At 33.1% G+C, this 15,903-nt stretch overlaps 1 protein-coding gene across 2 annotated transcripts in view; it reads left to right on the top strand.

Moving 5' to 3' along the window:
- The first annotated feature begins 686 nt into the window (after positions 1-686).
- Positions 687-15,903, top strand: part of LOC106478508 (RYamide receptor-like) — a 23,947-nt gene continuing 8,730 nt past the window's right edge. Inside the window, exons 1-2 of one of the 2 annotated variants that reach the window (XM_022382134.1) lie at positions 687-770; positions 13,397-14,254. In XM_022382134.1, the coding sequence (XP_022237842.1) occupies positions 13,460-14,254 (795 nt within the window). In that variant the 5' untranslated portion in view covers positions 687-770; positions 13,397-13,459. Of the gene's footprint in view, positions 771-3,778; positions 3,851-13,396; positions 14,255-15,903 lie in introns of those variants that run through there. The other variant, XM_013939059.2, reaches the window with a different exon arrangement.

Raw genomic sequence — 15,903 nt, 5'->3', positions numbered from 1 at the left:
ATGATGTACCAAACGACTTATAAGCAGATAATTTTCACGTGTGTCCTTCAATAAAAGGATTTTCGAAACTTGATAAAATATTCGATTCATTGCTTTTGGGCTAAATTGCTAAATCCAACTTGACTATAAAATGTTTAAAAAGGATCATTAAAACTAGCTTTTAAAATTGGGAATTAATACGAAAGTAATTTATAATTTATCTGTTTATATCTCGTGATGGTTTAAAAATAGTGAGTTCTTGTTAGGCTTCTTGATGCAGATTTTATTATTTCTTAAGCTATGTTTTATATGTTTATTCTCCTCGATTCTAATGGGGTGTTTTAGTTGTTATTTGTTTTGCACTTTTCTCACTTTTCTATATTAGAAACAAGCGAAGATGGCTCTTGGTAAGGATGTAACTTCTTTCCCTAGAGATTTCGTTTGTTTGTTTTTGTATTTCGCGCAAAGCTACACGAGGGTTATCTGCGCTAGCCGTCCCTAATTTAGCAGTGTAAGACTAGAGGGAAGGCAGCTAGTCATCACCACCGACCATTAGCTCTTGGGCTACTCTTTTACCGACGAATAGTGGAATTGACCATCACATTATAACGCCCCACGGCTGAAAGGACGACTATATTTAGTAAGACTGGGATTCGAACCGCGACCCTTGGATTGCCATCTTGCCATGCCGGGCCGAGTGATTCATTTCAGAATATTTAGTGACCATGCTCCTGTTGTTCAACATACTGGGAGCCATTACTACCATCTGTATTAAAGAAATATAGAAAAATGTACAGTCGTTTTTTGTTGTTGTTTTTATAGATAAATCTTGAGCAGAAGAGCTTTTGTCTTGGGATTTAGAAATAAGAAATCAACATTTATATATCAATGAGTAGTTTCTCTTCCAATAAAAATGTCAATTTCAAATGTAAAAATTGAATCTCTGATTATTGTTCTTCGCAGTTAATTAATTAAGTCTAGGTGAGTGGGTAGGGAAAGTTGTTCCGTGTATATTTTTGTACTCAGGCATATCACATAAAACAACTATGTAAATCACCATAAACGTGAAAGGTATACTTTTTACATCTTTCTTCCTCAGTGCTATTTCGGTTATTATAAGTGGGGGCATAAAAGTTTGTTTGTTTGTAATTAAACACAAAGTTATACAATGGGCTATCCGTGCTCTGCCCACCACGGGTAGTGAAAGGTGGTTTCTAGATAAATAAAGCTCTAAGTTAAAAACATTTGATTGACATAATGAGTCAAACCGTGGTATAATTAATATTATGGGTATGACGGCCACGATAACGTTGATTACAGTTTTCCCCAATTAAAATGAAAACGCAAAAGGCATTAATACGAACCCTTTGTTTATTAAAAATGTAATTTCTAATTAAAACAAAGATTCGACGTGGACCTTTTTTTAGATATTTAGATATTCTTGTGGTTGTGGACTACTTTACTAATAAAATAGGGTAAGACATCTTATAAAACTGTCTTAAGCTGCTCACCCTGCACATATTTTTACTTATAATTTATTGTACGTTTTATTACTTATAATAAAATCACTGAGTATCACACTAGAAATTTTGAAAAGGATATTCTGTTTTTTTTCTTCTTCTCAATTTGATTCCTTTCTCACTCTTGTTTTGTGTTTTTCTCATTTTATACGTTTCATAACCAGAGAATGTCTTCTAATAGCCTACCGAATTTTTAGAAGTGTTGCCTTCACTATATGGAAGAATTGCGATCCTTGTTATTGTTTTTTCCACATTATTTAACATCCAATGTTTTGCTTATTGTGCAAATTGTTCACTATCCAACATAAACAAACCCTGCTTTTGATGTTCCATTAAGGGTTTTCTTGTGGATACCGAGAGACATACCTTGAGTTTTTCAACTGGTTGATCAAAGTATTTTACAGTGGTATTCTACAACAAGATAACATTTGTAACTTTAAACATGCTGGATATCATCTTTTGTAATATTTTGTTATGTTTAATGTTTGTTTGTTTGTTGTTAAGCGAAAGCTACACCAACCCGGTTTTTAGCGTTATAAGCCTATTTTGTTACGTTATGTTAAAGATGGAAAAACCGTTAGAGGGATGTATTTATTATCAATTAACATTATCCCTAAAAACCGTTAGAGGGATGTATTTATTATCAATTAACATTATCCCTAAAAACCGTTAGAGCGATGTATTCATTGTCAATTAACATTATCCCTAAAAACCGTTACAGTGATGTATTCATTGTCAATTAACATTATCCCTAAAAACCGTTAGAGCGATATATTTATTGTCAATTAACATTACCCACTTTCTTCTCATGGAATTTATCATTATTTCGTTAATTGCTTATTTTTGCCGTTTCAGAATTTAATACAGTATATATATATATATATTTTTTTTTTGCCTTCGCACAACTGGGGATGAAGATAGTGTTATAGTTCTTGAGCTAATATGGTAGGTTTTGGTATCGGTATTTTCCGCTTGAACGCACTTCATGGATTAAACGACCAAATGAGATACTCTTGAAATCCAGGTAAAGATATCCCTAACTTAAGGCTGCTAACCAGAAGAAGAGCGGCCAACCAACAGCATCCGCTTCTTAGCTGAAAAGCCAAATCATTTGTCAAAATTATAACAACCTCCCCCCCCCCCACCCACACACACAGATGAAAGATCAGACAAGAAAAATACAATATTTAGTGTCACAACTTACATAGAATATTTTCATACCAAGTCTGATTCATCAAACTATTTGTTCTTACTTTGTAATAGAAATATTGCGATCTGGAATCAGTGTTTAACTCTAAGAGGTAGGATCTACGGAAGAGAGAGAGTTTCATTTCTATGTGAGAATGATATTGGAGGATAAAATTGAGAATTTTTCAGTTTGTTGTTATGTATAGGTTTCACATAGACCAGTTTCGTTAATTTACGATTTTCGATGCATCTTTGGAAGTTATGGTAAAATATAATAAAAAAAAACTAGAAAGTAGTTTTTCATTGAGTGTATTTTTAAAGTGTTACGTGAGCAGTTGAATATTTATTATAAATAAGTGGTCTCCTGGAGAAAAATAATTTAGCATCTTAAACACATATGTTTCTCTAGTTTGTACATACATATATATGTATGCCAATAGCTCTAGAGCTGTTAAATACATTAATTGTAAATAGGCGATTTTTAATCAACACCATAAAAAAAAATAATGATGAAATTAATATTAATCAAAAACATTACAAAGAGACTCAAAAATCAAAATTAATTTTTCCATTACCGATCCTTATTGTCATCATTAAAACTCGTAACTGATAATGTCTGTGGCCATAGCACCCAAACGCATTGGGGATATCCCATCTATCAGACAAGATCCAGGCGCCAATGTCAAACTAGCCAGCAACTGACTTGAAACCTGCAACAATCCAAATTTAATATATACAAAAGAACTTGTAATACAAAGAAACAGTAGCAGTGATTTTCATGCACATTACTTAAACTTAGACATTAATGTTATAGAAGACCGAGTACAGTTGACTATTTTTGAAAAAAAAGGAGGGATTTAATTTTCCCATCCTTGGTCTAACTAGTCCTAACAGTGTTGTTCCGTCTATGCTGTTAAAAGAAATTATTATCTCTCAATAAAAAAGATTTATAACTATTTCTAATAACAGTAAGTTTTTTATGGATAATGTTCAGTTATTCATAAATAAATTGAAAAATAATGGCTTTTAGTACTGGCATATAAAAATGTTTATATTCTTTTATAATAAATATGAAATATTAATCATATACCAGGGCCTAAAGAACAACTTCGGGTAGCTGAGCTTGAGAGAGGAAAGATGATGGGGAATTAAGAACTGTTAAGGTAAAGGTTTTAATTGTGTTTAATATTAATTTTGTAATCATTAAATAAAAGGGTGGAGGTTGGAAGTCTTGTAGAAATATTAGGTGGTCTATTTTTACTCTGAGAGTATTTTTGCCTTTTTGTACATCCCGTAAAGGGTTGGGAGTTTTATGTTGTAGAAATTTAGGGTGACTTATTTCTACTTTAAGCTTGTATCTAAATATTAAAGATAATTGCCTTCCCACAACTGGCTGCAGATTATTTTATATCTCGTGTATTTCTTGATAGATTGTCTTGGGGCTTGGTATATGAAGTAAGGGTCCAGTAGAACATATCAATTGAAAATATATGATAGTTTGGAATACCATGTTCCGAGCTACAGAAAGTGAAAAATTGCTAAACTATCATCCTGTTAATAAGACACAGGTTGTTTTGGCCGCACGACACACTACTGTGTGTCTTGATTCTTAAACACATTTATAGTAGAAACCTATCATCATAGCTGATGCTATAATAATGAAAATCGAGGGCACTAAAAAATAGAAATGAATAATTTTAACATTGTACACTCACGGTAGTTAGGTCTAAACTTTGAACCACACTCGTGGTTAGGCCTACACTTTGAACCACTTCTTTCACTTTTGGGAATGATTCCATTTTCGAACAAGTATTTTAGCCAACTAAGTTTTAAAGGAAAAAACTAAATAAAAAAAAATAACATAGGATGAAGTGACAGTTGCTCATACAACTTTTTGGGTGCTATGACCACAGACATTAACCGCTATGAGTTTTAATGATTATAAGAAGAACAGGTAATGTAAAAAGTATATATATAGATGTGTCTGTTTGTGTGTTACTATAATGATATAAATATCTGTCTTGATCAGGTGCTTAAGAATATGGATATTGTAGTGGGTTTCTTTTCTATCAATAGAAATAAAACATCTATCTCTATCAAACATGATATTTTTTCTACATCAATATATTTCGAAATTTACAGGATATCACTCTATCTATTTCTACCTGTTTTCTAATTAAAACTTATAAATTTATCTCTCTATGCAGTGTGTTTGTTTAGGGTGTGTAAAGTAAACTTAATCTGTTAAACTAGTTTCACTCTGGTAAACTGTCTCCCCCATGTGCATTGATAACTACTGCTCTAGTGTAATTAGCTTCATCAAACGACGTCACGTGATTCCATAAAATTCTGTGATATCAAATTTCTATACATGTTTAATTTTCGTTGCTATGGAAACCTTCATCATGGTAATGCTGATAACGCAACCCGTTTCTTATTATAGAATAAGCCTTAAAATGTATGTTTTGAATGTTGATATTAAAACATTTTCACACTTATGCTACTCTTGGACTAATCGGCCAGGTCAGAGACTCATAAGATTCATATACAACCGTCCTAAATTGTGAACTACTGACCACGAGAGTTTTGTCTGGCTGTGAACCGGATAACGGGGTTGGCTATCACTCTTATAACATACCCACAGCTACAGGTACGTGCATGTTCACTAGAATTGCAGTGCGAACCTTGGCCCTTCCGAAGCGCATCCTGACATGCCAACTGTGACACTGGCCTTATGTCAAAAAATACTTGTATTGTTTCAGGTGTAATCTTTATCGCGAACGATTCAATAATTATTTATCAAAAATCTTAAATTGTAATTGATAAAATTCAATTCATAGTTTTAATATCTTATTCTACATATTGAAAACACATTTTATCTCAACTTTCCAAAATCCTGACTTAGCAGTTCAAAACCAGACATATTTAAAACACGGCGTCCATGCATCATTATAGAAATAAAGTTATAGCTATAAGAGTCTGAAACGAAAGCATTCGAAAACACAATTCATTAAAGAAGGTGAAAAAGTCACGTAAAAAACGTTGCCCACGCATAATCTGTTTGACAGCGTTTAAATGGTATATCATTACCACTATCATGCTACCTCATTAGCGATAAGCTTTGCCTTCTTTGCTTCTGTTAATACAGTGGCATGTATTTCATGGTCACTTTTATAACATGCTGATAGCTCTCCAAATTCTAAGCGCGATTTTGCTACAAGAGGATACGAATCCTAGACCCTCAGATTCACATTCGAACATACTAAACACTGAGCTTTGCACAGCCTTTTCAATTACTACACGAAGAAAGGTTTGTGCTAAAACTGTTTACCAGCAAAATTTATAATCCCATGTCTAATTCGTGGCCTTACTAAATTTAATAAGTTATAAAACAACGTATTATTGATAAAATCGCTAAAAGTAATGCTTATTTGTTTTATCATAAAGCTACACATGGGGTTAGCTACGACCTGTTTGGCGTGGAAATCTAACCCAGAATTTTAGAATGATAAACCCTGAAGCTTACCGCTGAACCACAAAGAATTGGTTTGGTTTAAATTTCGCGCAAAGCTAAACGAGGGCTATCTGCACTAGCCGTCCTTAATTTAGCAGTGAAAGACTAGAGGGAAGGCAACTAGTCATCATCATCCATCGCCAACCTTTGTGCTGCTCTTTTACCGTATGTATTCATAAAAAAATAGATCTACTGTCATAAATGTCGATAAAATATCGTAATGCGTTGTAGTGAAGAAATTATTCTGCTAATTTTACGTGTAATGTAGGGAAAGACAAAAAGTAGAATAAGTAATATAGGTTTTAAGAATGAAAAATCTTAAGTTTTTCATATATTACTTTTACTAATTTAATATTTAACGTTGCGATTTGTAACACCGTAACATTTTTTCAAGTTACAATCGTGTGGCTGTTCAATGGAGAATTTTCAGATTTAAGTTGTAATTTTCAGATGTAAGTTCTAATTTTCAAATTTAAGTTGTAATTTTCAGATGTAAATTGTAATTTTCAGATATAAGTTGTAATTTTCAGATGTAAATTGTAATTTTCAGATGTAAGTTGTAATTTTCAGCTTTTCTCACTTTTTTTTTCACTACGTGGAGAAGAAATGAAGTATTGTAGAAAAAATAATATTTTTTATGAAAGTGTTAATTTTATATAAGTATAGAGTAGCTCGAGAGCAAAAGAAATAAATACCAAGAAAAAAAAGAATTTATGGTTTAAACCGTAACTTTTAAAAAATTATGATGTATATTTAAATTGTGTTTCATAGAATCTTTTATTTCTCATCGTTCAGCTCAACCGGCGAGTTCTGGTATTGACGAAAAGCATCTAAGGAAATGACTTGTCATAGACAAAGCTAGACCTCAAATGCTATTTTATATACGGTGATTTTGAATCCGAAATGTACAAATTAAGAAAAATGCGAAAAAAAAGAAAGAAATTTACTGTTTACGTGATTTTAACCACAAAATTTACTTGTTGGTTTAAAATAACTACCAGTTTGTAACAATTGACAAACGCGTTTGCTGTTACTTTCTTTGTCGAGTTTGTATCGGAACAATAGCTGCAGTTCACTAGAATAAATTTCAAAATTGCTTTGTTCAGTATTTCGGCATCCTACCAAAGTCGACTTGCAATTTTACGTATAATAGCGTTCAAATATATTGCTAACTTTGCATATTGATGGCATGATGCATATAATGGAAAAGCTTAATGGACATTGTGACTATTTTTCCGACAGGTAGGAAAAATGCTAAAAAAAAACGTATACGAGTAACAACTGTTTCCTGCAGCTTAATAAAAGGGCCATATAAATCATTCACTATTAATTACATGCTTTATAAAGAAATGACTCATTACTTTTACTCTCTTCTCTGGCGGTGTAGAAGCAGTATAGGGCATCTATTCTTGTAGAAAAGTAATAGAGTAACACAGATGATAAACTACTTGTCATATTTTATGACTCCTGTCTGATGTTTCTATTCACAGAATAAAAACAACGCTGTTAATACTAATAGTCTTTCTAACCGCTAAAATTTGATGACTAAGATAGCATCAAAGATTTCAAATATGTGAACTTGTTCGTTTTACTAAAAAATGTATCTCGATTTTCAAAAATATTGTTTGTCTCTTTGAAGTTAAGCAAAAAGCTACACCACAATGGAATATCTGTGCACTGCCCAACACAAGTACAGGAAACCCGGTTTCTAACAGCATTGTAAGTCCGCATACATGCCACTGGGGGGATGTAACAATCTATAAATTCGTATACACTTATTACAAGTACACTCATCGATATTTTACATTTTACTATGTAATTACGTTATCTAAACAAACAGCCTGGCGTGGGAAGTTGGTTAGGGCATTCGAAATATGTGGGTCGCTGGTTTTAATTCTTGTCCCACCAAACAGGCTCGCCTTTTCAGCCGTGGGGCGTTATAACGAGGCGGTCAATTCCACTATTCGTTGCCGTTGGGTGGTGATAACCAACTGCCTTCCCTCTAGTCTTTCACTACTAAATTAGGGACGGCTAGTGCAGATAGCCCTCGTGTAAGTCAAAACAAACAATTCAAAGGAAATAATTTTTTCTGTAATTAAATTATAGGCTTCTTAATTAACTGGTATTAGTAATTAAAATTCAATCATTAAAATATCAGGTGTCTTGTCTACCTTAACGTCGATTTTCTCTCATCTATTGTTTTGTAATCCTTTCATTGATCCAAATATTTTGTTTGGATCAAGCTCTTTAAAAGTTTGTTTTTCTTATGACTTGTTAATTAAATATCGACACACTGACCTCGTTTTATACATAAATCAATATTTCTTAATAATTTTAGGCAGATGAAAGTATTTTTAAGTCACGCTTGGCTGCAGCAGATTCGTTGTACATTTATCTTTATGAGTCCATCACAAATCTAAAACTGTGTCTGTGAAAATAGCATTATAGATATATTTTTGTCTGAAAAAGAAGCCTTTCGTTCTGTACTAGTACTATCATATGGACTGTATTTTCTGTAAATAGTACAAGATAGTTAATGTAGATTGGCATTGAACGAAAAGGCTAATTACGTAACGATTTTGGACAGACAAAATATATGTTTGAAATTCAATTTCTATACAGTTGTAAATAAAAATTCTTAAAGGAGTAACTAAAAGGAACATGAAAAAAAAACATAAGCATGCAATCAACTTTGATTTTAGGCACTTTAGTTAGGCCTAAAAGTTACATTGTTTTGCCAGCTTAATCATTTTTACACCATAGATTTATAATATTGTTACTTGTTTTTTATTCCACACTGATCTTTCAGCGAAATCTTCGGTTTCATTTGGATATTAAGCTCCCAAACTTTAACCTTCACGTTTCCATCTCTAAATTCAAAGACACATTGGAGTTAATTATAGTGTAATTCAGGTGCTAATATGACTAAATACCAAATATCTCTATCTATCTATATATATATGCGTGTGTGTGCGTGTTATTATATTTTGTTACGCTCTAACTAGTTTCATCATTCTTTTGATTACGTTGGGCTTCTTAGTTTCGTTTAAGAATCTTCCTAAGATCACAGAATATTTCAAGTTTGAAAGAACACAATTTCTTTTTTTATTATTAATAAAAAAATTTCTGTAGGTATAAACACGTGCTTTAAGAAAATCGTACCTCCATTTTACCATACGTAAAGCATTATATTAATTATTTTGAATTATATTTACATGTGGAATTATTATTATTATTAGTATTATTATTATCAGCTTAACATTTTGCATTTCTTGTAATAAGCTATATATTTTGAATTTTTTTCTTGTTCTGTTGGTTGTTACATATATTTATTTTGTAACTGATTTCTCTTTACTGTTAGTATTTACTCTTTCCAGTGCCCTAAAGAAGAAAAACAAATTGAATTTATTAAAATTCTTAATTCCGTTTTATACTTCGTCTACTCGTTTTAATTTCTACATTTGCTAAACATTAATCAAACTTTCGTAAACCCTATATTCTAAACTTTCATAAACAAACGTTTAATATTTTGTTGGACAGCTGGAGCTGACCGTCTCCAATTGATAACAAATAGATTTGGTTCTTGATTCTAAACTCTATGAAATAAATCTTGCAAAATTGAATCAGTTTATTGGTTTTGGAAAAATGTTCAGGTTAAACTTTGTGAATATTTTGATCCACCTCCGATGTAATTCTTTTTAGTAAAAATGTCATAAAATAGCACTTGGTAGCTTTAACCTGAACAGCACCTTATGCGACACACGGACTAAATGGCAAAGTTCAGACGTAGTCATTACTATTTTAGAAAGATTGACCAGAAGGAGGTCAACCATCAGTAGCACCCTGATAGTTATTACTGTAATGCCCCTCTCCCAGTTGAAAGTGTGGAAAGTGCTTAAATACATAACGTGGCTCGAAATTTGGACCATTCAATTCCCAGCCTTGTACACGTCGAGTCGTGCCATAAACAAAAATTAAGTAATGATGCCATAAATTGGAGAATATGTTGACAATAAATTTTGAAAACTCCGCTAAACGTTAAGAAATAGTTCTTATTGCTTTTATCTGCGAGTTTTAAAAACTAACCAAAAAGTTTATTATCATTTTACCAGAAAATGGCTTTTAAATCTTAGTCATAAACACGAATTAATCAAGAATCAAAACGTCTAAAACACACTCATTGTTTCATGATTACTAGAATGTTATTTAACATTAATTACAAATAAAGTGACCGGGAAACTTTGAACTTGAAATTCTCTTTCTCACTCAGTCGCCCCCCAGTGGCACAGCGGTATATCTGCGGGCTTAAAACGCTAGAATTCGGGTTTCGATACCCGTGGTGGGCAGAACACAGATAGCCCATTATGTAGCTTTGTGCTTAATTACAAACAAACAAACTCACTCAGTCAGTTGATTAACTTATTTTTCCAACATAACAAAGCTGCAGACAGCAGGTGGATTTAACATAGATCTTTAGAATAACATGGAATATCAACATTTTCACACAAACCTAGATTTTATATTGAGTTGTTATGTAAATCAATAGATTTTGGACTTTACAAGTATATTATAGTGGACATTTTTTAAACCATAACTAAGACCCATAAAGATCCTATTTTCCATTTTACCGTTGGTTAAAAGAAAATATAATCTGAAATTTAATTAATCAAACAGTTGATCCGTTGTATAATATTGAACAATAAATTAAGCTCAACCCCATAATATTATTCACATACCTAGATTATTTTAGGTTACTATATGATGAGTTAAAAAGGAATCAAAAGCTCATAAATGTTATATACAGATCACCATTATAAGAGGCCTAACTGTATTTTGTTGGTTTGCTGACCCAAGCTGCGCTGGTGAGCTTTGAATAGGCAAAATTGCAGACCACAGCAGAGGATGCAACGAATCAGAGTGTGTTTGGCCTCTACATCACAGATTATACTTTCATTTTAACATATTGTGAAAAGAAAAATAAACTGTAATACGATCATTAAGTAGATGGCCCGCTGTATATTATCGAATAATAAATTAGGTGCAATGGCATGATATTATTCCCACATCTAATTGAATTTAGTTTACTATATGATGAGTTTAAAATGCCTCAATAAATCATAAATGTAACACCTATAAATTCACAATCGTACTAAAATTAATTTTACTAATAACATTTCAAAGCTGCAAAGTTTGATAATGTGTCATTAGAATTTGTATAATATGTGCAAGAACAGCTGTTTTATCTCAGTTTTTTTTTTAGTTTCTTTTTTAATAGATTTAGAAATGACTTTGATATGTGTCAAATGTAAAGTTTGACACGCCTCTTCTCGGAACGTTATAAGCCTTGCTTTAATAATATCAGTACAATAAATGCTTCATAGCACATATAAATATTATAAAATAGATTAATTTTATTTACTAGTCGTATTTTAATTTAATATATTGGACTCGGACGCATTTTCTTTGATCGAACTGCGTTTTCAACTTTTAGATACAACGATGCATCTAAAATAACATAAATACTGAAATATGCTGCACAAAACAAAGTTTGAATTTTGAAGAGGCGAAAACCTTTCTACAACATCATGTTAATCACTCTTCTCAGTTCATGTTATGCAAATCAGCCACTGAAGATTCATCGTGCGATGTGAAATGCACATAATAAGTCAGCCCGTTTAGCTAAAACTTGTAAATGAACATCCGATGCAAATGGCCTCAGATCCTTAAGATTCATGCATTACATTTCAGCTTAAAGTAAGATAATCACGAACGGTAGAGAAAGCTTAGTACAAATCGTGCATGGTTAAAACTAGAGAATTCCACACATGCTCGATAAAACTGAGGCTCGATGCGTGCAAGTCACTCCATTCAATAACTCTCCTTTCCTATTCTTCAATGGACGTGTTGACTAGTTTAGCACCATGTGTATGTTAGAAAGAACGTTTTCGCCTATTATGCTGGTCCTAGGACCAATATTATTGCTCCATCCTATGACAGAGCAAAGGATCATAGATCCTATAATGTGTGACATTAATGGTACTATTGGAATGCAGGATGTAGAAGTCCATCAGTGCTTAATTCCTGTCAACACCATACCTCCATTACCGCCGCATGCGACATGTTTCTGTGTGGTAATGGGATTGAATCTGGTTTCAGATATTTTCCTAATAGTATATGACTATAACATAAATTGTGGATCATAAGTAAAAGAACGTAACATTGCTCGAATGTTTTTCGACTAACCAATCATTTTAGGGTTAAGCTTCTTTTTTTTTTTCGCATTGATGTAGGTAGACTGCAAATTATAGGGCGTTTAACATAGATATCGGCTTTGTAAAGTTTGGTTTTATACATCTTAACATTGAAACAGTGCCAAGTTGCAGCTGCAAATATGTGATACAGTGTAGAAGCAGGTATCCTACGATTGTAGCACGTATAACCGGCAAATAATTATTTTGTGCACGTGTTGAGGATGAGGATTTATTCTTTCCACTTACGACTGATATTGCTACAGAGGATGGCTTACTTTATACATAGTATGGCCGAGAGCATTACAGAATAAAATACATTTTTCTTATTTTTCATGTACAAAGAAAATCTTAGGTTAAGTTATGGCCTTGATCACTGTCATTTGAGTCCAGAAAAAATATGTTTCTACGTTGTTAGTACAAACATACACTGTGTAAAACCTTTAAGTTATATTTACACCAAAAGAAGATATGTCCGTTCATTTTAGATGCTACAATTTGTAAGGTATGTCCAAAAAAAGTTAATTATCACACAAAATCCACGAACCTTTATCTTATTTCTAATTCCAGAGCTATCGAGATACAAAGACAAATCGGTTAGTCAAATTTATTTACTTTGCTTTTATCTGTTATTATCTATGTCTTAATTAAAAAAATGCTATACCTCCTATCAACGTCTATATTAACTTAACTTTCCATATCTTTATACTGTTAGAACAAATACTTTGATTCGGATGAGATTTCACGTAGGTAAAATGGTGAAACTTTGCATGAGAGAACGAACTATATGCAACAAATGTAGATGAAAGCTTTAGATGTAAACTCTTAGGCATAACACCTGTTGTATCAGTACTTCTAAAGCTGCGATTTCACACTTTCTTTTCTTAAAGAGAACTTTGTAATAATATATACATATTAGTCATGATTATCTGTGTTATGTTTTATAGGCAGCGTCAAAGTATGGTATGGCAGCCTGAAGAAAACTCGCCCAACTTCTAAACAGCAAAAGAATGACTAGAACATTTACAGAATTATCTCTTAGTCCGTTGGAAACGGCTATGTTCTCCGGGGGTAACATGTCATTAGATCTTTTCAGTGAAACTAATGAGAACAATATGACTGACAGCCAACTACAAGACAACCTAGTTCCAACAGGTGTCCAGGTTTTAATGTATGTGATGTATATAGCGATATCTCTTACTGCTATTGGTGGGAACGGTATCGTATGTTATATTGTACTTTCCGATCCCCGAATGCGAACTGTTACTAACTTTTTCATTGTTAACCTTGCAGTTGGTGACATTTTGATGGCTCTTCTCTGTATTCCCTTTACCTTTGTTGTTAATCTTATTCTGGGATCTTGGCCATTCGGAGCGGCTTTCTGTGTGATTTTCACTTACGCTCAGGCTGTTTCTGTGTTTGCTAGTGCTTATACATTAATAGCGATTAGTGTCGACAAGTATATTGCCATCATTAAGCCTCTGAAGCCACGAATGACCAAACTACAAGCTAAGTTACTTATTTTTGCTGTATGGTTGGTGGCACTGCTTACGCCTCTACCGACAGCCATCGTTTCTAAGCTTGTTCCCAAGAGCAACACCAATCGTTATCTCTGTACCGAGGTATGGACCACCCCAGTTCAAAGATATTACTACAGCATGGCCCTCATGACCTTACAGTACTTTCTGCCATTGATAGTACTCATTTTAACCTACACCAGGATAGCTATTGTTGTTTGGGGAAAGCGAACACCAGGGGAGGCTGAAGATACCCGAGATCAACGATTGGCTGCATCAAAACGAAAGGTGAGTGTTGTTGTTATATTCTTAGTACCCATTGTCACTTCAACATAAACAAACAAATATTTCTTCTGTTTACTAATTTCAAGAACCAAGATTATATATTTGTATACATTGCTAAACCTACTATATAAAGTAAAGTGTGTCAGGGAAAAAAATACACGGTCGTATATCTATTATATCATATCTGTTCCTTATACGCTTCTACATTCTTGATCAATCAGCATTAAACTTGACACAGTGATATAGGATGTCATGAGGAAAGTCATGAAGTGGTTGGGGGTTGGACTCCCTACATATTCTATATAATAAACGTCAATATGTGTGTGTATCTGTTCCTTATATGTTTCCACATGCCCTGATCAATCAGTACCAAACCTGACACAGGATGACATGAGAATGGTCATGAGGAGGGTTATACCCCCCCCCCCATCTAATTTTTTATTGATAGAATACTTGAAAACAGTATGTCTTTCCTTTCAGTATTGGTACCTTTATGTATTTTATTACACTTTTAATGTTTATTATGTTAAGAAAAAAAATAAAAGCACAATTTCCTATCCTTTATTACAAACGAATTTTTATTTCACTCGTCCAACGGACGGATACTTCAGCTAGTTATTAATAAAGTTTTACTTTGAAACTGTATTACCAACTCTATTTAAGTCACTTTCTCATTAGCTAAGGATGTAATGAAGCTTAACTGTTAACATTTTAAAAATTCTACATTCGTTCAAAGCAACTCATTAATAAGAAAAGGATTAACTGAAGTACAAATTATAGAGAAACAGCCAACAGCTAGTGTTTTGTAGATTCATTTTGAACGAAGAAACTTTTCAAATCAGAGTACTTGTTGCAGAGCTGTGGCATACTTTCAGTTACGTGTTTGATTATGAAAAAGAAAATTACAGTAGACATTAACAAATAATTTACGGGATAAAACGCTTAATAACATTCCTACTGCACCTAAGTTCCTTGTTGAACAAGAAACCAGAAACAAATTATATATAACATCAACATGACGCCCTGCAACATCTTCAAATTTATGCTTGCCCTTTCAGCTGTTAATCCCACTATTCGTTGGTAAAAGAGTAGCCCAAGAACTGGCGGTGGATGGTGTTGACTAGCTGCCTTCCTTCTAGTCTGTCGCTGTTACGTTAGGGAAAGCTGGCGCAGATAGCCATCGAGTAGCATTGTGCGAAATACAAAACAAACCAAATAAAAAAGGTATTTATTGTTTTGTTTTATAAGAAAGTATTTTTTCTGTTCTATAGGAAACTATTTCAATATTAAAAATATCAAAGGATATATACTATTTTCTTCAAATTAAATTTTTGGTCTTTTTTCTTTCTTTTCGCGTTTTTCTCCCAGATGTTCAAAATGGTGATTACTTCTTTTACAGTTTTTATATCCGAATGGCTATCTCTTTACATGTTATTTGTCACCAGAGATAGTAACCCAGGGATATTTTCCCACCTATAAATCGCACCGACATGGCCAAGTGGTTAGGGCGGTTCACTCGCAATCTGAGGGTCGCGGGTTCGAATCCCCATGCCACCAAACATGCTCACCCTTTCAGCCGTTGGGGCGCTATAATGTTACGGTTAATCTCACTATTCGTTGGTAAAAGAGTAGCCTAAGAGCTGGCGGTGAGT

This window comes from Limulus polyphemus, unplaced genomic scaffold (assembly GCF_000517525.1).
Source record: "Limulus polyphemus unplaced genomic scaffold, Limulus_polyphemus-2.1.2 Scaffold219, whole genome shotgun sequence".
NCBI classification, from domain to species: Eukaryota; Metazoa; Arthropoda; class Merostomata; order Xiphosura; family Limulidae; genus Limulus; species Limulus polyphemus.
The sequence above is the reverse complement of the archived record's forward strand: the minus strand, read 5'-3'. Positions and strand labels throughout refer to the sequence as shown.